We start from the raw sequence: 24,587 nt of genomic DNA, 5'->3' as shown, positions 1-24,587 counted from the left end.
GCGGCGGCCGGAGGAAAATGAGGCTGAAGATCGGCTTCATCCTGCGCAGTCTGCTGCTGCTGGGGAGCTTCCTGGGGCTGGTGGTGCTCTGGTCGTCCCTATCCCCGCGGCCGGACGAGCCGAGCCCGCTGAGCAGGATGCGGGTGAGTGACCCGCCCGGCCCTCCCGCTGCGGCTACTAGTCCGCAACTTGTTTTGTACGTGCATGCGCGTGGTGGGAGCCTGGCCAGAGGGATCGCGTCGCCTCAGGTGGCGCGGGTGGGATCTGGGGGGTCGGCCGCGGTGGGGGCGCTCCCCGGTCCCCGCCCCTGGGACTCCCCGTCTTCCTCCCGCTTCCTCCCTGCCGCCGGCGATACCGGCTCAGGAGCGACCGCAGAACCCGGGCCTTGGGGGGGCGGGGGTTTCGCCAGCCGGGAGCCCGACTCTGGTGGAGCGGGGGCCGCCGCGCTCGCGGCCGGGGGACGCGCGGCCGGTCCAGGCTGAGGCCTGCGTGTGCGTGTGCAGGCCTGGAGGAGGCGACATGCGGCCGCCGCGGGCCGGGCCCCAGCGTCGTGCCTTCCCGCCCGCCCGGGGTGTCGGTCGCCTCCCCTTCCACCGCCTCCGGGCGCAGGGAGAGGCTCAGGGAGGCCCCGCGGGACCAGGGAAAAGGGCGTTCGGCCTGAGTAGCCGGGGTTGAGGCCGGGCGGGGTGACGTCCCCGGTCCGATCGCGTCCCCTCCTGCCCGCGTCCCCTCCCAGCGCCCCGGGGATCCCCTCCGGCGCCCAGGCACGACCCAAGGGTCGCAGACTCTGCCAGTTCCCCGCTCCCGAAACTAACTTGTGCCGCCACCCGAGCGCGAGTGGCGGGCAAGCGACGGGGTACGTTGGTTAGCGGCGGCCACCGCGGCGTCACTGACCCAACCCTAACCCCATTCTCCAGCCTGGAAGCCCCCCAACCCCCCACCGCCGGCCGCCCCTGAGGCTGGGGGAGGGGGCATCGCCGTCCGCTGAAAACCCCTTTGCCAGTGTGATCCGCGCTGCCAGTGTCATCTTCATTAACTTAACTCCTGGGAAACTTAGCAAGTAGGGCGGCGAGAAGGCTCGTGGTGGTGATGACTATTACAGGAAAATCCCAGGGGGACTTTATTTGATCAGCGTTTGTTGCCTGGGTCATCAGATGAGATTTCATCTGCCTGTGTTCCTAATTTGGGGTCGTTGCTGCGGTGGTGGTGGGGGTATTTCCCCTTTGTAAAACATCTGTGGTGGTTTCCCACCCAAATCATCCACATTGAGATAATAAAGTCTCCTGTTTTCCTTTACGGGGTGTTCTCTGGACTGTAGAGCAGCGGGGTTCACGCTTTTGATGATTTTTTGCTCTGGAAATGATTTCTTAACAGAATAACAACTCGAGGTTGCAGGTGTCTGAGAGTATTTGTTTGAGGTCATCATAATGCCTTTTTTGCCTAGAGTTAGAAAACGGGAGCCTCCCCCCACCCCCATTTTCTGGCAGAGAAATTCAGGACAAACTGCCCAAACTAGCCCCATTCAGAGAGAGTCCCACAGTTGTATGATAAGGTGAGGCTTTTACAGAGGTGCTGGAGCGTCACCATCACTTGTTATTTTTATTAAGATACAGAGTAAGCTATACAATGCCCATTTAGTAACTATGGTGACAGTACAGAAGGTGGTGATATCTTGATTTTTGGTCCAGTCTACTTGGTAAAGCTTGTCAGTGGAGCCAGTATCATTTCAATCACTTGTCAAAGACAGAAGCTAGATTTTTAAAGATTTACCAACCTACTACACATTACAAAGAATATTTGGGTATCAGAAGAGCAAAGGTCCTTATACTGGCCTCCAAGGCAAACAGTAATCCAAGCAATTTAAGGTCTTGTTTATGAATAATAAGAGTATAAATTCATATTACACTTGGCTTAATAAAAACGAGGCACTAGAAGAACATGTGCTTTAGAGAGGATTCTGACTGTGTGCCCAGATTCTGACTCCTGGGTTTCCACTACCCTGCCTGGTTTTTCTTGTTTATTTGTTTTAATTTTGAGATGCATTTCACTGTGTTGCCCAGGCCACTGTGTTGCCCTGCTACACTGGTGCAGTCATAGATCATTGTCGCCTTGAACTCCTGGGCTGATGGGATCCTCCTTCCTTAGCTTCCTGAGTAGTTGGCTGATTTTCATTTATTTATTTAGAAATCGGATCTTGCTGTGTTGCCTAGCTGGTCAGGCTGGTCTCTGACTCTTGGCTTCAGGTAGTCCTCCTGCTGTTCTTGTACTTGGATTATGATTAGATGCTTCCAGCCATTCACTGTGAGGACCCTGCTTCTCTTTAAAGCTGATGCAAATGTGGGCTTTTCTGGATCTTTCTGAATGGCTTGAGATAGGCAAGAACAACCTAGTTTACTTGCTGCCTCTACTCTAGGAAGCCTGGCTTGTGAGAAACAAGTTTCCTGTCTCCTCTTTGTCTTTGGCCTCTTGCTGTTTCTCTGAGGTCCATGTTGTGAAAAAAATCACTTTATTGTTTTAGTCATATTCTGTTGTGTCATTTTTCTTTTAACTAATTGACTCAAACATTTTGAGTGCTTACTATGTGGATTGTTAAGCAAACACTTTATGCCTGTCACCTCGTGGGTCTTGCAGTCCAGGATGTATGAAGAACACTTCTTCCTTGAGCCTCCACTAATGTGGAAATAAAAATAGTCCTACGTGCTTTCACAGTGGAAAACCATAGGCGGTAAAGGGTCCATTAGAAGCCTTACTTAAAGAAATGCTTTTGAGTTGGAGAGGAGCTGGACCCTGAGAGTAAGAAAAGGAGAATGATGCTCTGAGCCTGGGTATGGGACTTGTAATCTGTGCTAAGGTTTTCCTCCTTTTTTTTTTTGAGATAGAGTCTCACCCTGTCACCCTGGGTAGAGTGCCATGGCATCCTCCTAGCTCACAGCAACCTCAAACTCCTGGGCTCAAGTGATCCTCCTGCCTCAGCCTCCTAATTAGTTGGGACTACATATTCAGGTCACCATACCTAGCTACTTTTTCTATTTGTAGTAGAGACCAGTCTCTATCTCGCTTTTGCTCAAGCTGGTCTCAAACTCCTGGCCTCAAGTGATCCTCCTGCCTCCGCTTCTCACAGTGCTGAATTATAGGCATGAGTCACAGTTAAAGTTTCGGTCTTAAGAGCAGTGGGGAGCCATGGAAGAATTTTATAGGAGGTATGCATGATCAGTTTTGTGTTTTGAAGAGATCAGTCTGGTTGCCTGCAGAAAGGATGCATTTGTCCATAGAGCAAATAGCAGCCCTTTTGGAGGTTACAGTTCAGGTGGGACATGACAGTGCTTGGACTGGCAGGGTGGTGGTAGAAAAGGAGACATCTAAATTGATTTAGGACCTATTAAAGGTGCAAAGGCATCATGATTGGTGACTGGATGTAGTAGTGAAGGTGTCAGGAAGCCCGATAGATGATTGGTTACGTTATGGAAAATTATGGTAACAACTGTACACGTTCCCTCCCTCCCTCCCTTCCTTCCTGCTTGAGACAAGGTCTTGCTTTGTGGCCCACACTGGAGTGCAGTGGTTAAGATTACAGGATACCATAGCCCCAACTTCCAAAGCACAAGCCATCCCTCTGCTTTAGTCTCACCTAGTAGCTGAGACTACAGGCGTGTACCACCATGCCTAATTTTTCTATTTTTGGTAGAGATGGGGTCTTGCTCTTGCTTGGGCTGGTCTTGAACTCCTGAGCTCAAGGGATCCTCCTGCCTCAGCTTCCCAAGTAACTGGGGCTACAAGCACTCACAGCCATGGCTGGCTAATTTTCGTACACATTCTTATATATTATTTTTTGTTGGTGGTGTTGTGGTAGGGTTTTTTAGCCTTCGTCCCCTGGATATTTTAAGGTTAGCATTTATTAAAACCATCTGTTCAGACTTGCAAGTGCAAATGTTCCTTTAATTAAATATATTATAGTATGCTTCAGACACCATTTATCCCAGGATTTAGCCCTGAGTGAGTACTTCAAGTTGAATCATGAGCTTGGAAAATAAAAGTCTATAATGGAATGTGGATAGATATTTGGCCTTGGTGGTTCCATAAAGACGTTCAGTACTGGTGAGAAGCTGTGTGTAAACTGATGACTCTGTAGGTGCAAATGCCATTATACTATTGTCAAACCAGCAATGACACTGAGGTCAGGAACAACAGGTTTTATGTGATAAGCCAACTGGCAGGTTGGAAGGAATGCAGTTTAAACGAGGATTAGTGGCTGGATTGATTCCATGTTCCACTTTACCAATGCCATTTTATCTTGGTAATGATGGCTGCAACCTGGAAAACTCTGCCTTTGACCGTAACATTTTATTTCAAATGGAAGCTCCGTTAATGCGATTTAGGATGGTGCTGTCACTCAGCAGCGAAAGTGTAGCGTGTTAAGTGGCCAGTTCTCAGTTTCCTAGGCTACCTGCCTCAGGACTGGGTTACGTTTTCTTAGCTACTCTCAGTCTCTCATCCTCCCCCATTTTATACAAGTTAAAATAAAACATTTTTAAAAACCCAACATTATCAAGTCTAAGAAATGTGAGGTTTATAGACCTGAAATTTTTTTTTTTTTTGAAATAGGATCTCACTCTTTGCCCTGGGTAGAGTGTCCTGGTGTCATCACAGCTCACAGCAACTCCTGGGCTCAGGTGATCCTCCTGCCTCAGCCTCCTGAGTAGCTGGGACCACAGGTGCCCACCACAACCCCTGGCTGGTTATTCTATTTTTAGGAGAGACGAGGTCCTACTTTTGCTCAGGCTGGTCTGGAACTCCTGAGCTCATGGGATCATCCTGCCTCAGCCTCTCAGAGTACTGGGATTACAGGCAAGAGCCACGGTTCAGCCAAACCTCCTGAAATAAATGCAAACTTTTCTGTGCATTTGCATTTCCTTTTCTCAGTGGAAAAATGAAGCTTTCCTTTTTGCTTTCACTCTCAAAAGTGTCCTGGGTTGGATATTAAAGTAAGTCTACAGTTACCTTCCTTGAACACCTGGTCCTAGATAACCAAAATGACTAAGACCCTTTTCAGCACAGGTCTGTGGGCAGACACACAGGTAAGGAATTGCAGTAGGTCAGACAAGAACTGCCTTGGCTGATTCCACTGTGTCCTGTGGGATCAGAGAGACAGCAGCGCCCAGGCTGGAGTGCGGGGAGCTGGGAGCTGTCCACAGTGCCTGTCTCCAATGACTTTTTGGATTGCTGAGGAGAGCGGGGCAGAGACGGGTGCAGAAGCAGGAAAGATCATCGGCAGTCCTGGGGAAGGCTAGAAGATTGGGCTGGGAAGTGAAGACCCTGGAAAGATGCAGTCTGAGTTGGGAAGGACTTTGAATGATGCGAAAGAGCAGAGCGAGGCTGTAAGGAACCATCTGGAAACAGTGCAGGCTAGATTTTGGTGAGCAGAGAATTGTCTCTGGAGGACAGAATGAGGCCTCAACCAGGAAACCAAACACAGAGAAGGAGAGATCATGGAAGTAGAATAGCCCAGCAGGGAGGAGAGTCTCACCTGGGGGAGTGGGAGAGGAGCCATGCTGGGCCACTTACAAGGAAAATCACTATCTCAGGCAGTGGTTCCCAAACTTTAGCAGGCAAAAGAATCTCTAGAGAGTGTGTTAAAATGTACACTAAAATTTTTTTTGGTTTGGGCTTACGAGCAGTTAATAGACCACTCGTAAGTCAAGTGAAGGTGTCTAAGGAGGTGGAGAGTAGAATAGGAGTCAGAAACGGATGGAAAGAGTGCAAATCCTTGGCAGGAGGGTGGTCTGAAGCTCAGGGAGTGGGTCCCTGGATGAAGGGAGAGGTAGAAAAAATCCCATGGAGAATGGCTTCTTTTAGGCACCAGGAAGGGGAGAGGTGAATTAATGCACAGGCATAAGAAATAAAATGATCTGGAGAATGCTATCCCAGAAAACACAGGAAGAACATTAAGGACAAGCGTACAACAGAATCTACATGTCTCAATATTTGAGAAAGAACTGATTAGAATTAAGGCTGAAGTAGGTGGCTGTCCCCTAACCTCCCAGGGGTACTTTGGTCTGGAGAGAGCTTGCATTAGCATCATCGTCGCTTCTCAGTTAATATCATGTTCTGGGAAAACCCGCTGAGATGATAAGTTCAGGTGGTGATCTGAACAACTTCTTATCGTCACTCTGTGAAAAATACAAATAGAAGTCAGATAAGAGACCCGAAACTATCAAATTGGGCAATAATCATATAGTTGTGATAATATGTGAATATAAACTAGATACTCTAATATGTTTATAACACATATTAGGCATTTTTGCACTCTCTTGGTTGAAATCCCCTGCTTTGTGAAGCTGCAAATGGAAAAACAGTGTAATATTTGGGTTTAGGAATACATCTGGGCCTCCCAAGGTATATACTGCTCTCTTCCCTCGTAAATTTATATGCTTAAAGATTATCTGGCTTAAGCGTAATTTGGTGTTTGTAGTTTTAAACTTTATGAAATTGTTTTATATGCTTTAGTGCTTAAGTATTGACTTACTTTGAAAGCTGTAGTTACTGTATATTCTTATAAAAAGAATTGGTATCAATTAAAGAATACGTCTCCAATAGAAAATAAATGAGGCAGTTTTTCAGTTTTTAATATGTGAATTTGGCTTGATATATATTTAAAGAAAAAACAGAATGGCAAAACTATGCTCTAGCATTTCAGTTATCTTAACATTTAAATATGAGGTTTACTCTTTAATTCTCGTTCAACCCTATGATCCTGAAAGCGGCTATGAGACAAGCTTAAACTGAAATTACCCGGGACTTAAGTCTTTTTGGAGAGGAAGAACTAACTTTTTTGTTGCTTCATTTGCTAGGAATCTTGAATATTTCAAGATGAGAAATGTTCTCATTTTGGTGCCATTATAAATTCCCTTCTGGGCTCCTCCGCCTTTGTAGCCGTTCCAAGCTTTGCTCCTGAGAAGCATTTAAACACGCCGTTAGGGAGGCCTGACTCAATTCACTGAATACCAGAATTCATAAGCTGAAATTTGGGCAAAAAGTTAACTTTTTACATTATCTAATTAGGTTTACAGAACTGCTGCATAACAGCCTGGCTTCCCAAATCTAGAAGGCACAATTAACTGCAGTATTGTATCAATGCTGACTCGTCTGCTAATAGGCTTCTAAGCAAAGCAATTGGAATTTGTTACCAGCAAGAATATTTTGAACGGGATGAATTAAAATTAAGTCACACACTATCGGGAACTGTTGTGAGTGAGAATAGCATAGATGACCTAATTATCCTTTTTCATCTTTAATTTTTATTGATTCCCAGGGATTAGGAATCCTTTGGGCCTTATGAGGTATACTCGCCTCTCTTCAGGAGTAAACTTACATGTGTAATGGTTACCTATCTGGCTTAAGCCTGATTTGGCATTCGCAGTTCTAAACTTCATGAAATTATTTTATATGCTGAAGCATTGCCTTATTATGAAAACTGTGTTCACTGGTAACGTGTGTACCTTATAAAAAGAATGGTATTAAGTAAAGAATATGTCTTCAATACCCATTAAGTAAAAAACTCCCACACCTTTTTTTGAGGGGGAGGATCACGCTTAAGAGGAGGTGGATGTGTCTGCGTTTCTGCTTATTCTATTTGTTATTCTGTTCTATCAAGCTGTGCGTAACACAGTAAGTGAGCCAGGGCAAGGTCTGGTGGCTTACACCTGTAATCCCAGCACTCTGGGGGGCCGAGGTGGGAGGATCCCTTGAGCTCAGGGGTTCCAGACCCACCTGAGCAAGAATGAGCCCCTATTTCTACTGATAATGAAAAAATTAGCCGAGTGATGTAGTGGACGCCTATAGTCCCAGCTACTTGGGAACTGAAGCAGGAAGATTGCTCAAGCTCCGGAGTTGGAGGTGGTCTGTGAGCTATGACTCTATAGCACTCTGCTCAGGAAGACAGAGTAAGACTCTGTCTAAATAAACAAATAAATAAGTGAGCAAGTAGCTTTTACAACTACAGATGCCTGACTTCTGTTGGAGCTGTTGATGTAAAACCAGCCCATTGAAATAATCAGGTACAGTCGTCCCTGTCAAAAGACAAGTCCCCGTGTCCTCGAAGCACCTGGAGTGCTCAGAGGCTCTTCTCTTCTCAGCATTCATTGTCACACTTACATGTTTTACTCTGTCGAGTTTGAAGTGAATATTTTATATACATTTTTATTAACATCTATTATTGCAAAAATAGTTTCCTTATAGCCCTAGTAGAAAACAACAATACCAATATACTTAGCTGAATCATGGAAGTGTCATTTTGCCAGAATATATCAAAAGTATCTGGGCAAAGATGTTCAAGCATAAAAAATGGGAGGGGAGGAGCATGAGGGGGATTCCAATTCTGTAGTAATTATGTAAACATTTCAAAAAATGACTCAGGAACAATCTAGTGAGGTTGAATCGATTAAGGTATTTTATTTGTTTGATTATTTAATGCTGTTATGAAAAAGGTATAGTTGCCTAAGAAAGTTTACCCGGCTATACGCTGTACTGCTATACGCTGTACTGTACCTTGGAGTTCATTGTCAATAACGGGCCTAGTACTTATGAAATCAAAGCTACATTTTGCGTAGCCATTTCAAAACTTATCTCAGGCATTCTGTAAGATACGTATTTTACTAATTTGTGCTCGCCTGGTGTGAGTTAAATTTCTTACCCTTCCCAGCAAAATTTTCTTCTAGCAATTGATAGCATTTTGCCATGCTGTTCTTACCAGGTGGCTGATCATTATGCTTCTTAAACTTTAACTAATCTAACAGGTTTAATCTTTTAATGTTTACCACAGCAAGGTACTCAATGGAGGTCTTAGTGCTTGTTACCCCTATAGCCTGTTTGCAGGCTTTTACATCTTTTGAAAGAAAATGTTTAAAACTTGCTGTTCAGAGATCTGCTAATTCTTGCCAGAATGACTTAAAATGAGTAGTAAAAAAAATCCATTAAATTTTTGGCAAATAAGCTATCAATATGGGACAGAATAAATGACTGCACAGTGCCTTTCAGAGCAGTGGAGTAGAAATGCCTGGAGTCTTATTACCGTACACATGCACATTTTTCTTCTATGGCAAGATAGAAGAAAGTTTTTAAACTAAAAGACCACTGTCAGGATTGTAAACTCTGATCCCCTGCAATATATAATTACATTTTCACATTGTCTGAATGAGGAAATAACAGGCATGCACTTTCACTAACTGTTGCTCCCTCCGTAATGGCCTCGGAGGATATTCTAAGTTCAGTATTTGCCAAAGAAGGTCAGGGGAGAATGTTTCTATTTTGGTGATCAAGTGGAGTAAATCTGCTTACAGTCCAGTATCTACTTTTAGCAAATACTTTTGCAAAATTCTGTATTGTAAAAATGTGCTATAAAGGGGGATGATTTCCAAATACCTCACTATTTTAAAGAAATTCATTTTCTGTATGAAATTAGGATTTCTCTTCTTGTAGCTAACATGGAGACTCTAAATCCAGCCACACAGAACACTTCCTCTATTCTAAAATAAGTGGAGGGTCCATGAACACATATTTGTTAACTTAGGCCATTGGGTAGAGTGGCGTGTCAACCTACAAACATTCAGCAGCCGGAGATGCCCTGCCTGTTCCCAGAGGCTGCTGTTTTCTTAGCTTCAGAGAGGAGGTGCTGGCCATCTGTCAGAATACATGTACACCACATTGTCCCAGTCAGATTATTTTTTCATACTGTCCTGTTTGAAAATCTGAGCAAGGTTTTAATGACGTGGCTTATTTTTATTTCCCATTAATTATGACTGTGGGAAGAATGCCAGCCACTATTATGATTATCCCATGCCTGTGACTAAATCAAAGCAAACCATTGCCAGAGAGTGTCATAAGTAGTTTCACAGTGGTACCCTCAGTCTCTTAAGAGTCGTTCATAATCTTTGACCTCTGCTTAATTAACTGGTGACACCGAGGGAAAGGTAAATGTTAAAATCTTTGTTGTTCTATGGTAAAAGTCACTTCGTAAAGGTAAAGCCTGTGGCTTGAGACATTTATTCTGATTTGCATGTACTTCTTTAAGTGACAGGCACTTGTGTTTAAAACCGGTCTTATGTAATGATTTCAGATTTAGAAGGGCTGATAAAATGTAGTAAGAGCATTCGGAAGTGTCATGAGTGATGAGTAAGGAATAGATGCTCTTTTAAAATACAGAAAATAATAAAACTAAGATAATGGCAAAAGTATTAATAGCACATATTCAGTATTTCTGTTTTCTAGTGAATTGAGATGCTTTTCTTACCATTCCTTAATTCATGAAAATAACTACAATCTATTGAACTATTTTTTTTCTCTTGGGAAATAAGATTCTTTTTCTCTGATTATCTTTTGTTGAGTGTTCGGTTGGTTGGTCAGTTTCTTTAGGTTCAAGGGAGTGCTAAATGTGAGAATAATTCCTTCAAGGTTAAAATTGTCACTTGCTTGGGAGGCTGAGATGTGAGGATTGGACCAGCCTGGACAACATAGCAAGACCCCATCTCTACAAAAATAGAAAAAACTAGCTAGTTGTGGTGGCTCAAGCCTGCAATTCCAAGCACTGTGAGATGCTGAGGCAGGAGGAACCCTTAAGCACAGAAGTTCGAGACCAGTCTTTGCAAAAGTGAGGCCCTGTCTCTACTAGAAACAGAAAAAATACCTGGGTGTTGTGTTAGGTGCCTGTAGTCCCAGCTCCTTGGGAGGCAGAGGCAGAAGAATCACTTGAGACCGAAGTTTGAGGTTGCTGTGAGCTGTGATGACTCATGGCAGTCTACCCAGGGTGACAGAGTGAGAATCTGTCTCAAAAACAAACAGGCAGGGCGGCGCCCGTGGCTCAAAGGAGTAGGGTGCCAGCCCATGAGGTGGCAGGTTCAAACCCAGCCCTAGCCAAAAACTGCAAAAAAACAAACAAAAAAACAGACAAAAAAATAAAATAAAATGAGAGATAATGAACCTTTAGGAAAATTTCTGCTCTGCGTAATTCCTGTGCATCCCTCCTCACTGCTTTTCTCACCTTACTTTTTTTTTAAGCTGCTTTGAGAGGCTGTTGCATCCTCTAAAATATCCCAGACCTTGAGAGGGATGAATATGAAAGTTAAATACCTGGGTGATTGACTAGGAGCAGGGGGAAAGATTAGGGATTTGGTTTTCTGGCACAAGTCTCCTTTCTGTCAGCGGACTGCAGATTATCCTAAATCATGGGCTTAATTTAACGCGGCCTCATATATATGCAGTGATGGAAATCACATGTAAATTACTAAGTGGAACATCTCGATAATGTTAGAAAAAGCCGATTTAGAGCCCTGGTGTCGATACTTTGAATAATTAATATTCTGAAAGTTTGACACTGATGTTTCAGTCTGCTTCTCTGCACTCTGTCAGCTGACACTTGTCCCAGTTGTACATTATAATCACTTTTAAGTGGTAAAAGAAAAGATCAGAAAATATATAGTGAAAAAAAAATCCTCTGCCTTATTAAGTGAAGTTTCAGATTTATTTTTGATGCTTTCTATTTAGATATATATTCAGTTTACTTTTTTGCAAAATCCACGGGCCAGAACAGATATTAGGATGTGTCCGTATGTAGGATTTCCCACGGGAACATTTAAAAACATTGGTAATAAATTGATTGACACTCGGAAGTGAAAAAGCAGAAACCACTATGTCTGAGCTGGTTTGTGGTGAGGCAGGTTGCATGAGAAATTTGCTGTTTGAGTTTGCCTGTAGTCAGAAATCACAGAGGTGATGTGTGATTCTGCTTTGCACGGACAACACTTAGCTTGGTGGAATTCACTGGTCTGCGCAAGTGAGTGCTGGGTGCACAGTGTGCATTAAATATATGTAAAGGGTGGATGGTGCCCAAGGTGACAGCTGGAATCTCCAAGGAACAGTATCTCTTAGATGCTAGCTAAGAGCAGGTGGAAAAATTCCTTGGGGGAGAGAGAGCCAGTATCATTTAGAATATTACAATTACTTCCTTAAGAGAAATCCCTCATTTTAAAGAATAAAGGGACTACATTTCTATGATTTTATAATAGTGCCCAAATGCTTTCTGCCCCAGGCAGTGGAATGAATTAAAATATTCATATTAAATATTTAGCACAAGCCAAAAGAGACCAATAATCAGAAACACAAAACTTTAGAATTTAGTTACCAGGAAGTGAGAGAGAGGGGATTAAATCCATGCTGTCAGGAAGGTTTTGTATTCCCTTCTATCAGCCTTTGAGGCCACCCATGTCCTGCTCTTGCTGTTAAGGGAACTGTGTGTCTTCAGGGTCAGGAGACTCAGCAGATCTCCTGGTTTGGGGATAAGCTGATGTTCTAAAGGTGTTTTCTTGTCCCTCACTGTCTTCTTAGGATTTTGAAAATCCCAATATGTCCATAATTTATTCAAAAGAAGTTACATTCAAGTTCATTCCTTATACTGTTCCTTACTTGAGTGTGAGTGTAGGGCAGGGAGAATGGGCTTCGAGATGTAGGCCACCTAAAGAGAGGAGGGCCTTCCCATACAGGGCAAGGTTGCAGTTTAGGCCACACATTTGTACAGGGCTTGAGGACAAGGAAAGATGAGGCAGTGGAAACCACAGATTTTTTTCTTTTTTAAAAAGCGTCATCAGGCGGTGTGCAGTGGCTCACACCTACAGTCCCAGCACTGTGGGAGGCCAATGCAGGAAGATCATCTGAGCTTAGGAGGTGGAGACCAGCCTGAGCAATAGTGAGACCTCCCATCTCTACTAAAAATAGGAAAATTCGCCAGGTGTGTTGGTGGGCGCCTGCAGTCCCAGCTGCTTAGGAGGCTGGGGCTGGGGAATCATTTGAGCCTAGGAGTTTGAGGTTGCTGTGAGATATGACGGTATAGCACTCTACCCAGGGCACAGAATGAAACTCTGTCTCAGAAAGTTAAATGAAATAAATCATCAGGTCGATAACCATGAATATTAATCCCCAAGAACTCTAAATATTCTAGAGAAATTACATGGATGTTTAATATTCTTCACTGTGTGATTTAGCTCCCTAAGGACAAGGTGGCAGCTGGCAGGTTAAAAATAAAAGCTGACATCATTATATAGGAAAAGCATAATTGGGCTCTGATGGGTTAAAATCCTGGTGCAGTTGGGATTAACGAGCTTTCCTGAGCTGGGCCTAACAACTTACTTTCTCCAAGCTTCCTTTTCCTTATCTGTAAAGTAGACATAAAATCAACTTCCTAGCTATATTCTTTGGCTTTCATTGTGTAAGTTTTCAGAGCTACTCAGACATGGTTTAACTCGCACTTTTATGCATACTACAGGGTGTGAAATATTTACAAAATATTCCCTATGTATTGGCCAACTCTTTGTAAAGTTTTGCAGTGAATATTATAAATAAAGTATGTTGAGCTACAATTTCCCACTTCCCCTATGTATGGTGACACCCCATATTTTTCCTTCCTTCTTTCCCTTCTTGGATAAGTGTAATAATAATTTGTTTATGGTTTTAAGACTGCTTAAGAGAATAAAAACTACTTTCTCAAATTTCTTATGAATTCACTGTTTTTAATTGTAAGTGAAAAGGGCTGAGTATTACTTTTTCTCCTGCACGTTCATACTTTTCCATTAAAAATTACGTCCTTCCATGAATCAGTGCCCTAAAATGGAGAAGAGAAACTGAGCACCTGTATCTCAGGGGTTAGAGCCCAGCCCTGTGCACCAGGGTTGATGGCCTGCTTAACTAAATAAAAAAATGAAACGGGGAAAAGGGGAAAGGAAAATAATATTATTTATTTACTTTTAAAACATATTTATATTCAGAAAAAAAGGATGTGTTCATTCTATAAAAGATAAAGTGAAAGTAAAAGAGAAACTAAAAGTTGCCCATAATCCATCCCACCTAAAGATAATTTGCTGTTTAGTGTATTTCTTGCCAAGGTTTAAGTATTATCTGTAGACATAGGTCACAGTATGTGTGTGTATATACTTGTGGATTGCCTTTTTTAACTTTACTGTAGAAATATTTTAATTGTTTGAGGGATATGCACTGTCTTATATACTAACCTTACTTTACTAACTAGTCATTTTAGCATGAAATACTTTAAGGAAAGGGGACTTAAGAAAAAAAAAAATACCCGTGCCCTGGGGAATTTCAAATCCAAAATGTCACACCACATGTGCAATTTTTTTTTTAACCTGCCCTTGGGGTAAAAACTAATCATGATTCTGATTTTTGTAAGATGGTTTATAAGACTTGAGCTTTTTCTGGCTCCGATGAACAAAAACAACAGCAATCTGAGCGACAATAAAACTGGAAGAGCAACTGTCCTATGGAAGTTACTTATTTCACTATCTCTTCCTTATTTTCAGACCCAGCGTAATCCACATGCTGATTTTGAGTTGTGGCTGCTTAAAACTCTAAGAACTTTGAAATGTTTTGTCTACTGAGTTGCTATTAAAAAATCTAAGTCACTACTGCCATGGGTTAGTTATGAGATTTGGTAAATACATTGTTTTCTTTATTTTTATTTTAATTTTTTAAATTTTTAAGTTTTTTTATTTTTTTGTAAACAAGAGTCTCACTCTTGTCACTCTTACAGCAACCTCCAACTCCTGGGCTCAAGTGATCCTCTTGCCTCAGCCTCCTAAGTATCTGGGACTGAAGGCATTCTCCAAAGTGCCCAGCTAGTGTTTTCTATTTTTAGCACAGATGGGGTCTCGCTCTTGCTCAAGCTGGTCTTGACCTACTGAGCTCAGGCAATCGTCCTGCCTTGGCCTCCCAGAGTGCTGGGATTATGGGTGTGAGTCACTGTGTCTGGCCCGGAATAACATGCTTTCATAAACATTTTGCCAGCATGTAAAACCAAAGCTATAGGATATATATTGCATGGGTGAATTTTTATACAAGAGCACAATTGAAGTGTCTTAGAATATTAAACTAGTAAAGTTTGCGGTGAGAGCAACACCTTCTCTATTGGAAACCCTCCCTGCAGTAATCATGTTATTCTTCCCTTGCTCCAAAGAACTTCTGAGTACAAAATGAACGTCATCTGTCTTGAACATTTTTATTCCCTATTTGAGGTGCACAGCTGCCTCTGGAAGGCCTGGAATGGCAGGTGCTGGAAGCATTATTTCTATCACTGTCCTCAGCGGCCTGGTGGGAACACTGGAAGGCTGGACCATTCATTTATCAGCTGGCTCTCTCGACTCTGTGTGAACATAAGGGATGATAACTAGATGTTTGGGTAATAAGAATATAGCTTTGGCCACTGTGAGAGAAATCTAGAAAGTTAGATGGTTTTTTCTCTTACTGAGATACCCTTGGTGGTCAAGGCAACCCCTCCTGGTCTCATTTCTCTGCCCCTGTCTGTAATTAGGAAGAGACAACCCGTCCTGTGGACACTGTCAGTAGGAACAGGAGTACTGAAACTGGATCAATCATATTCTTTGTCCTGGGACACCTGAGTCAGGCGTTGGTGTTCACCAGAGAGGGTATGGAGTTGGTCCGAGGACACATAACAATTAGGCATTAATTGCATGCAATTAGTCATGCAGAGGGCAAAATTATGGGGGGTAAAATTTGAAAATCCTGCCAGGGAATCAATTTAGCCAGCAGTGAAAGGAATGAGGCAGACTCTTTCCAGAGCGGAGATGAAAGGTGATCTGGAGAGGGACACACACACAGGGGATTCTCCCTCTGCCTTCGGGCCTCCTGACTTCCTGGAGACCCACAGTCTGTCCTTCCTGACCATCAGGTTCCACAGTCTGTGCCTGAATCCTGATCATATTAACAGACAATACTGACTTCAGCTGGTGTAGATGGGTTTTGGGAACTGGCACAGAGATCATTCCTCCTCCTACAGAAGTTAGCTCCTGCTTTAACCCAAAGGAATTTGCTCTTAGGGAAAGAAACTTCATTATGCATCCAGAAAGGGAGATTGGTGAGCAGGAGCCCAGATCTCATGGGTAAGGTTTCTGTCACCCAACTTAACTGTCTCTACTTCCATCCTATCACTCCCCCCACCCCAACATTTTTTTTTGAGGTGTGTCACCATTGAGGAAGATGAAGCCTGTTTTTGTGTAAAACTTGATTTTCTATAATTTTTTTAAAACGGTGCCTAGCTTTGTGTGTTTTTTTTTTTTTGACAATAAAGAATGATTAGCTGTAATATGTAGTATCACATTTGTAGAAATTGTGATAAAACAGAAAATAAAATGAGGTTTACTGGCCTTTCACATAGTTAACACAGTTAGTGAGTAATGTGTTGGATTTAACCAGAGTCCCAAAACTGTTGTATTTTGAGAGAGTTAAGCTTTTTATTTTTAACTTCCTTTCTAAAGATTATGAATGCAATGAGTTTGGAAGTTACTAGGGAGCTATATGAATGACTTATAAAATAGATGATTATACCAAAAACTGTGAATGAAGTTTTAAAAGAAGGCCAAATGCATTCAGTTATTGACAATGCTCCCTTATCTGTTTATTTACTGAGATTTTAGTTAACATGAATTTTGTTCATATGCTACATAGTTATAAATAGTGAAAACAATTAGGCTTTAGTTTTCAACTTTCCTATTTACAAATGGATTTAAGGTCCTTTTCATAGTCTAGGAACCAATTAAATATTTCTTTAATGGTTCAACTAATTGCTTCATAACTATTATTTATTTTACTGTGTTTGCTTAGGGTACAGAATTAAAAGCATTAAGAGATAATGGGAGGTTAAGGAGACTAATGATGTAAATTAATTGGGGTTCTTATTGTCAGATTTAATATAACATGTTAATATACAGCATTTATACAGGGACATGTTTTGTTCATACGTGCCTTAGGTGGTTTAAATGGGTAATTTAAATGTAAAGTAGGCAATTTACTCACCAACTTGGAATCTATCTTGTTGCCTGAGGGCCAGTATATACCATATAGTACCTTTTAAAAATGTTTGGAAAGCTATTGGGAACTTTTTTATAAAGATATCCACATACATAGGAACCTTCTGTAGCTTTCAAAGTAAATTTAGGTACCAAGGGCAGTGGCTCTTGCCTTTAATCCCAGCACTCTGGAAGGCTGAGGAGGGAGGATCCCTTGACCTCAGGAGTTCGAGACCAGCCTGAACAAGAGTGAGACCCCATCTCTACTAAAAATAGAAAAACTAGCTGGTATGGTGGCAGGCACCTGTAGGCCCAGCTACTCAGGAGACTGAGGCAGGAGGATCACTTGAGCCCAAAAGTTTGAGGTTGCTGTGAGCTATGATAGCATGGCATTCTATTCGGGGTGACAGAGTGAGACTCTGTCTTAAAAAAAATAAATAAGTAAGTTCTATGATCAGATAAGTCTGGCAAAATCTTGTTTATTACACTTACCTCTGAATGATTTATAAGCCCAAGAAGTTTTTGTTTGTTTGTTTGTTTTTTAAGCCCAAGAAGTTTTGAAAGCATTTAAATTTCTCTGAAGGGCGTTTCACAAACTTATACAAAAGCAAAATTCTGTATTGAGTATGATAACCTATTGACAAGTCACTTGTTATTCCGGTAAATAATGTTTGAGAAATTGCTGTGTTGGCCAGGCAAGGCAACTCACACCTATAATCCCAGCACTCTGGGAGGCTGAGGCAGGTGGATTGCCTGAGCTTGTGAGTTTGAGACCAGTCCAAGCAAGAGTGAGAACCTGTCTCTAAAAAGTAGCTGGGTGTTGTGGTGGTGCCTGTAGTCCCAGTTACTCAGGAGACTGAAGCCAGAGGATCACTTGAGCCCAAGAGTTTGAGGTTGCTATGACTTAAGACACCAAGGCACTCTACGGGGGGGTGACCAAATGAGACTCTGTCTCAAAAAAGAAAGAAAGAAAGAAATTGCTGTGTGTTACAGACACTGTCGTCGGCTGCCTCTGGGAGGGCAGGGTAGCTAGGGAGAGACCAGCAGAAAGAGGGGAATGACGTCAGATAACAGTGGGTGCTGGGAGCATAATAAATCTATGCGGGGACCGTGAGAAGCAAGGTCTGTTTCAGATCAGACAGTTATAAAAGGCCTCTAAAAAAGGTGACACTTGGGCTGAAATCTGAATAATTCCGGTGGACTGGCCATATAAAAACCTTGGTGGGTAGAACCTTTTAGGCAGAGCAGAAACAGGGAAGGAATTTGTGTCCTAGGGAGCACGCTTGGAGGAAAGCTGCTGTAACAAGGGCAGAGGTGTAAGAAGTATTTCCTAATAAAATTTTTATGTACAAAATATATAGCAAATCTAATTTATTCTGCATCACATGGTACTGACTCAGAGAAGAGGACATCTTGTTGCATTTAAAGCGTAGAGTAGGGTGGTGCCTGTGGCTCAATGGGTAGGGCACCAGCCCCATATACCGAGGGTGGTGGGTTCGAACATGGCCCTGGCCAGCTAAAACAGCAGTGACAATTGTAACAAAAAAATAGCCAGGCATTGTGGCAGGTGCCTGTAGTCCCAGCTACTCAGGAGGCTGAGGCAAGAGAATTGCTTAAGCCGAAGAGTTGGAGGTTGCTGTGAGCTGTGATGCTATGGCACTCTACCGAGGACGAAAAGTGAGACTCTATCTCAAAAAATATAAATAAATAAATAAATAAATAAAGCATAGAGTAAGTCAGAAGAGAAAGACTCAACATTCAGGCCACCTGACAGGTCGGGTGTAAGTTAGTTGAGGTGCCTGAGGCTAGAGTCTCACCTGTCACTTACTTTAAAACTATGGTTACATAACCTCTGCATGCACATTAGGGACAGTGACAGTGCCTCTTTCAGTGGGTTTGTTAGAATACACAGAGTTCTTGGAACAGTGCTTGGAACACAGGAACTATTTGCCAAACTAGAAGATGGGGAGTATTGATGGTCCTAATATAATCATTGTCACTGCCATCTTTTACTTGGTGGCCTGGATAGTCTTCATTCCCTCCTGAGGGGAGCCTGGCTTTGCCTGTGAGAGTCGTGTGCATCATCTCCCAGCACGTAGCACAATCCTCACTTACCCTGTGAAGAGGAGATTAAAACTTGCTTCCTCTATTTTCTACTCAAGTTTACTTTGTTAGATGCCCCCCTACCAAAAAAAGAAAAAAGAGTACTTGAGGACTTATAAGTGTGATTCTTTTCTATTTTGGGCAGGGTGTAGTGGGCATTGGTGGTGGTTGGGTTCAGGGCAGGACAGAAGAAATCAGAATCAGCAGTGAGCTACTTGGTGGAAGCATTAGGGTTAGACAAAAACCGTAGTTCTGTAAGAACAAGAGACTGTCATTATTGGTGGTGATAAAAGACTCACAGTGTTCCTTCTGAATCTATGAAAGTTACAATTTTTCTGGAATAGTTCAGTACATCAGTGGTTTCTAATTCTTAGAAAATTGGCAACCCAAGGCCAAAGCGGGCATGGTGGCTCATGTCTGTAATCCCAGCACTCTGGGAGGCTGGGGTAGGAGGATCCCTTGAGCTCAGGAGTTCCAAACCAGCAAGAGCTAGACCCTATCTCTACTAAAAATAGAAAAACTAGCTGGGTGTGGTAGCAGGTGCTTGTAGTCCCAGCTACTCAGGAGGCTGAGGCAGGAGGATTGCTTGAGCTCAAAAGTTTGAGACCATCTTGGGCAATATAGCAAGACCCCTTTCAAAAAAGAAAGGAAGGAAAGAAGGAAGGAAGGAAGGAAAAACTGAATGAAAGAAATTAAATCCTTCTATCAGTTATGCTGATTTTTCTCTTCATTCTGCACCTTTTGAAAATGGAGATCTGGGCTGGGCTGGGTGGCTCATGCCTGTAATTCCAGCACTCTGGGAGGATTTGGTGGGAGGATTGATTGAGCTCAGGAGTTTGAGACCAGCCTGAGCAAGAGTGAGACCCCATCTCTACTAAAACCCATCTCTACTAAAAATAGAAAAACTAGCCAGGGGTGGTGGAAGCCTGTAGTCCCAGCTGCTCTGGAGGCTGAGGCAAGAGGATGGCTTGAGGTAAGGAGTTTGAGGTTACTGTAAGCTATGATGCCAGGGCACTTTACCCAGGGTGACAGAGTGAGACTGTGTCTCATAAAAAGAAAAGAAAATTAGCAGTTCACTTATAGGAAAGTCTTTATTGCCATAAATATCCATAACCTGGAGCACTCATCCCTAACCATTTTATTTTGTTTATTATTTTCATTTCAGATTAATATGAGGGTACGAATGGTTAGGTTCCATTGTTTGCATTTGTTGGGTACATTCTCTAACCATTTTAGATAGATGAGTGTTTCTTTAATAAAGCTAAAGAATTATCAAAGTTCTGTTTGTACATGGAGGAAGTCATTTAGCTAACCAATTACATACGCAGCTTCTGCAGCAGCCCTTTGGAATCCATCTAATTGTATCCTATTGAAAGTCAGTCACCTTTTGCAAGATGACAATTTTATGCCAAAGGAATGGAAATGTTAGGCCTTGCCTTTCCAGAGAGCCACATTTTCTTGGATTGTTTAATGCAGAAAGTAAGCCGCTCAAATTAATCTGTGTAGAACTATTTTCAGTTATCTGTAGATGTCATGCATGCTGTCCTGTTCTAATACCACTTTGTTCTTGGATACTGCTTTTTAAAATCTATGGGATTCTACTCTAAAAAAAAAAAAAAAGAATATCTGGCTTGACATATCATTTTACTCTGGGGAAGCCTAATTAGCACACTAATATCAGAGCACTGACAACCTCCTACGTATTATTTTAGGATCATGTTATTCTAACTATCCTAGTTATTTGGATAGCATATATTCTCCACTGCTTGCTCACAGCAGTTTTATTTGTCTTTTTGAATTTATGCTTGTCTGGTCCTTAGGGTGTGTTAAGGGGTGGGAAGTGAATTTGTAATCATAAAGAATGTTGCACAAATGTATTTTTCCAGGATATAACTATTTCCCTTTTTTTTTTAGTGTAAAGGTCCTATAATCCTGAAATCCTATACTATAGATTTCATTACATGTTGCTTTTTATTTCAGTGAGACAAAAGTAATATTCTGAATGAGAAAAGGATTAGAGTGGTGATTCTCCAGTATCACTTTTGAACCTTAGATTAAAGGAAGAGATTTATTACAGAGAAAGAGTAAGAGAAAAGAAAGAAAGAACATTTACAGAATAGCAAATGTGTGCCAGGGATTATACTAGATATTTCATTGATGTATGTAATTCTCAACAGTAAACCTTCAAGATTTGCTATAATTCATCACGAATAATTTGTTCTGGGTAAGTGTGCGGCCTACTGATACTGTAAATTACTATGTTTGACTTTGGCTTTGAGCATCATGAACTTCAGAGCTAATATTTTATTTTATTTATTTATTATTATTATTTATTTTTTTTTTTTTGCAGTTTTTGGCTGGGGCTGGGTTTGAACCTGCCACCTGTGGCATATTGGGCCAGCGCCCTACTCCTTTGAGTCACAGGCACTGCCCCAGAGCTAATATTTTATATCCACTTTTGGCAGTGATATGGGGCCTTTTAGGATGAATTTTGTACTTAGTTTCCTGTCTTCATTTTTCTTTTTTGCATCTTTTTTTAAAAATTTTATTCTACTGTATATGTTTAGATAAGCTATGTCATGTCCTTTTTCAATATAAGATGTAGTCATTTAATGAATTAATAATTACAAACATGGCCAAAGTCAAACAAGTAGGAAATGGTCAATGCAAATGTTGATATTAACACAAACCTCAGAATGGTAAGTCTCAAAGTTCCCATTGCACCTTGCTACCTATGACATCAATGTAAAAATAAAGGGAAAAAATTTAAGTGCTTTAAAAGGATTCACAGCTAATTGGATGAGTATAATTAATCTATTTTGAGTAAAGAGAATTGGATTGTATGCTATTTCTGGATTCAGCCAAGTCATTTTCAGCCTATAGGATTCAATTTATGAAAATGCCAATTCTCATTCAGAGCAGATGACTAGCAGGTGATCAGAAAGGATGCCTTAGAACAGACATCTTTGGCTCAGCGTGTATGGCTCAAGTGGCTAAGGTGCCAGCCACATACACCTAAGGTGGCGGGTTAGAATCCAGCCCAGGTCTGCCAAATAACAATGATGGCTGCAACTAAAAAATGGCTGGGTGTTGTGGCGGGCACCTGTGGTCCCAGCTACTTGGGAGGCAGAGGCAGGAGACTCGCTTAAGCCCAGGAGTTGGAGGTTGCTGTGAGCTGTGATGTCACGGCACTCTACCCAGGGCAACAGCTTGAGGCTCTGTCTCAATAAAAAAAACCAGGCGTCCTCAAGCTATGGCCTGCTGGCCACGCACAGCCCGCCTAGGACATTGGCCTGCTGGGTGTTTTTGCCGCCGCTGCCTGTCCTGCTTAGCAGCCAACTTGTCCCGGCCCGTAGTCCGGCCCTCCAACGGTCTGAGGGGACAGTGAACTGGCCCCCTGTTTAAAAAGTTTGAGGACTTTGAGGCCTTAGAAAAAACATCCTAGCCAGGTGTGGTGGCTCAGGCCTATAATCCCAGCACTGTGGGAGTCTGAGGAGGAAGAATTACCTGAGCTCAGAAGTTCAAGACTTGCCTGAGCAAGAGTGAGACCCTGACTCAAAAAAAAATGAAAACCCCAGTCCATTGCTGCAGTGAGCACCTGGAATCCCAGCAGCGAGCGCCTATCAATCCCAGCGGCTTCTGGAGGCTGAGGCAGCAGGATGCCCACAGCCCCAGTCTGAGGTTGCAGTGAGCTATGTCGCCATTGCACTCTGCTCAGGGGATAGGGTGGGACTCTGTCTCAACAACAACAACCACAAAAACAAAATAAAACAAAACATGGAAATAAAAATTTAAAAGGAGAAAAAGCACCCTTGTCAACCCCTTCATATTATAATGTATATTATGAGAAAATAACCCTCAGGTAAAAATATCATTTTATCACTAATTTCATTACACAGTAATACATTTCATAATAAAATGTGACACTAATAGATTAAATATTAATGTAGTTGGGTGTTTTTATTTTTTGAGACAGTCTCATTCTGTCACCCTGGATAGAGTGCTGTGTTGTCATCATAGCTCACAGCAACCTCAAACTCTGCGCTCAAGCAATCCTCCTGCCTCAGCCTCCTGAGTAGCTGGGACTACAGGCACCCATCACCACACCCAGCTAGTTTTTCTATTTTTAGTAGAAACGGGGTTTTGCTTTTGCTCAGGCCAGTCTCAAACTCTTGAGCTCAAGGGGTCCTCCCCTCAACCTCCCCAAGTTCTGGGATCATAGGCTGAGCCACCATGCCCAGCCTCATGCTCACTTCTTTAAAAATCTACTCTGGGCAGGCTTGGTGCCCATAGCTTGGTGGGTAGGACGTCAGCCACATGTCCCAGGGCTGGTGGGTTTGAACTCGGCCAGGGCCTGTTAAACAGCAGTGACAACAATAACAAAAAAATAGCTGGGCACCTGTAGTCTCAGCTACTTGGGAGGCTAAGGCAATAGAATTACTAAAGCCCAAGAGTTTGAGGTTGCTGTGAGCTGTGACGCCACAGCACTCTACCCAGGGTAACAAAGTGAGACTCTGTCTCAGAAAAAAAAAAATCTACTTTGGGCAAATACATATAATTACCTCATTAGGACACCTTGTGGCCTCTCCTTAATGAGCGGGCAGAGAACGTTCTGACTCTTCTGTTAGTAGGTTTTTAAAGTTTTGAAAAAATGATTATCTTTTGTAAAGGATGCCTAGGTCTTACACTTCTGAATGAGAGGAGACATCTCACCAAAAGAAATCACCACAGAGTTGGTTTTCTGAATTGTTTATTAGGAATAAAACCCCTTTCCCTGATCCCCAAATTCCAATGACTTGGGGATATTGAAGACAGTTCTGTGGGCAAGAGGGTCAGGGTATCAGGGTCTGCTGATTGGCTGGGTCTGGGGATGGAGCTATCAGTCCCTTGGTGTGGCCGTTGTCTGGGCGGGTCGTCACTGGATTGCCACTTGGAAGGTATCTCAGAAACCAGCCCCTAGGTTCCAAACACGTGGTGTTTTCTAAGGAGAAAATTTCAGGTCTTCACAACTACCAGCTGTGCCTCCAGCATAGCAGTTGCACACAAGCAGACACGGAGACAGGGACTATCCTCAAGCTAGTGATTGGCCAGTGGCTGGTTATGGTCTTATTTTAGCTAAGCCTGTTTTTTTACTGAGTTTGGGGTCCTTACTTGTACTCCTTCATCAACCTGTAAGGGCAGTTTGGCCACGACGACTTTCTTTTGCTAGAATATAATATTAAGTATTAAGGAGCAGTGATTTGCTATAACAGAGTGCTTAAAATATTTTGACCTATCTCTTGGACTTGCCAGTGCAGTAGAACAGAAACAATAGCTATATGACCTTGAAGTCCCTTATTTCTTTTTGTTTATAGAGAATGACCATTTCTTTAAGAATAAGTTTCTTAGGGATGAATACCAAAGCCAAATTTTAAAAATACCTTTTATGGGAAAAACTACAACTTAGGATTCTAATGCTGTTTTTCTCTTTCAACATGCTCACTTCTTCTTCTTCTTTTTTTTTTTTTCTGAGACAGAGTCTCACTCTGTCACTCTGGGTAGAGTGCATGGCATCACAGCTTACAGCAACCTCTAACTCCTGGGCTCAAGTGCTCTTCCTGCCTCAGCCTCCTGAGTAGCTAGGAC

At 42.4% G+C, this 24,587-nt stretch overlaps 1 protein-coding gene across 1 annotated transcript in view; it reads left to right on the top strand.

Moving 5' to 3' along the window:
• Positions 1–9: 9 nt before the first annotated feature.
• The window catches only part of GALNT7 (polypeptide N-acetylgalactosaminyltransferase 7), a 79,569-nt gene continuing 54,991 nt past the window's right edge, over positions 10–24,587 (top strand). The window contains exon 1 of the mRNA XM_003792811.3: positions 10–143. Within this exon, the coding sequence (XP_003792859.1) occupies positions 18–143 (126 nt within the window). The 5' untranslated portion in view covers positions 10–17. The remainder of the gene's footprint in view (positions 144–24,587) is intronic.

The sequence above is a fragment of the Otolemur garnettii genome, unplaced genomic scaffold (genome assembly GCF_000181295.1).
Source record: "Otolemur garnettii isolate 467f Iridium unplaced genomic scaffold, OtoGar3 scaffold00061, whole genome shotgun sequence".
In the NCBI taxonomy this organism is placed as follows: domain Eukaryota; kingdom Metazoa; phylum Chordata; class Mammalia; order Primates; family Galagidae; genus Otolemur; species Otolemur garnettii.
This window is presented reverse-complemented; position numbering and strand designations above follow the sequence as displayed.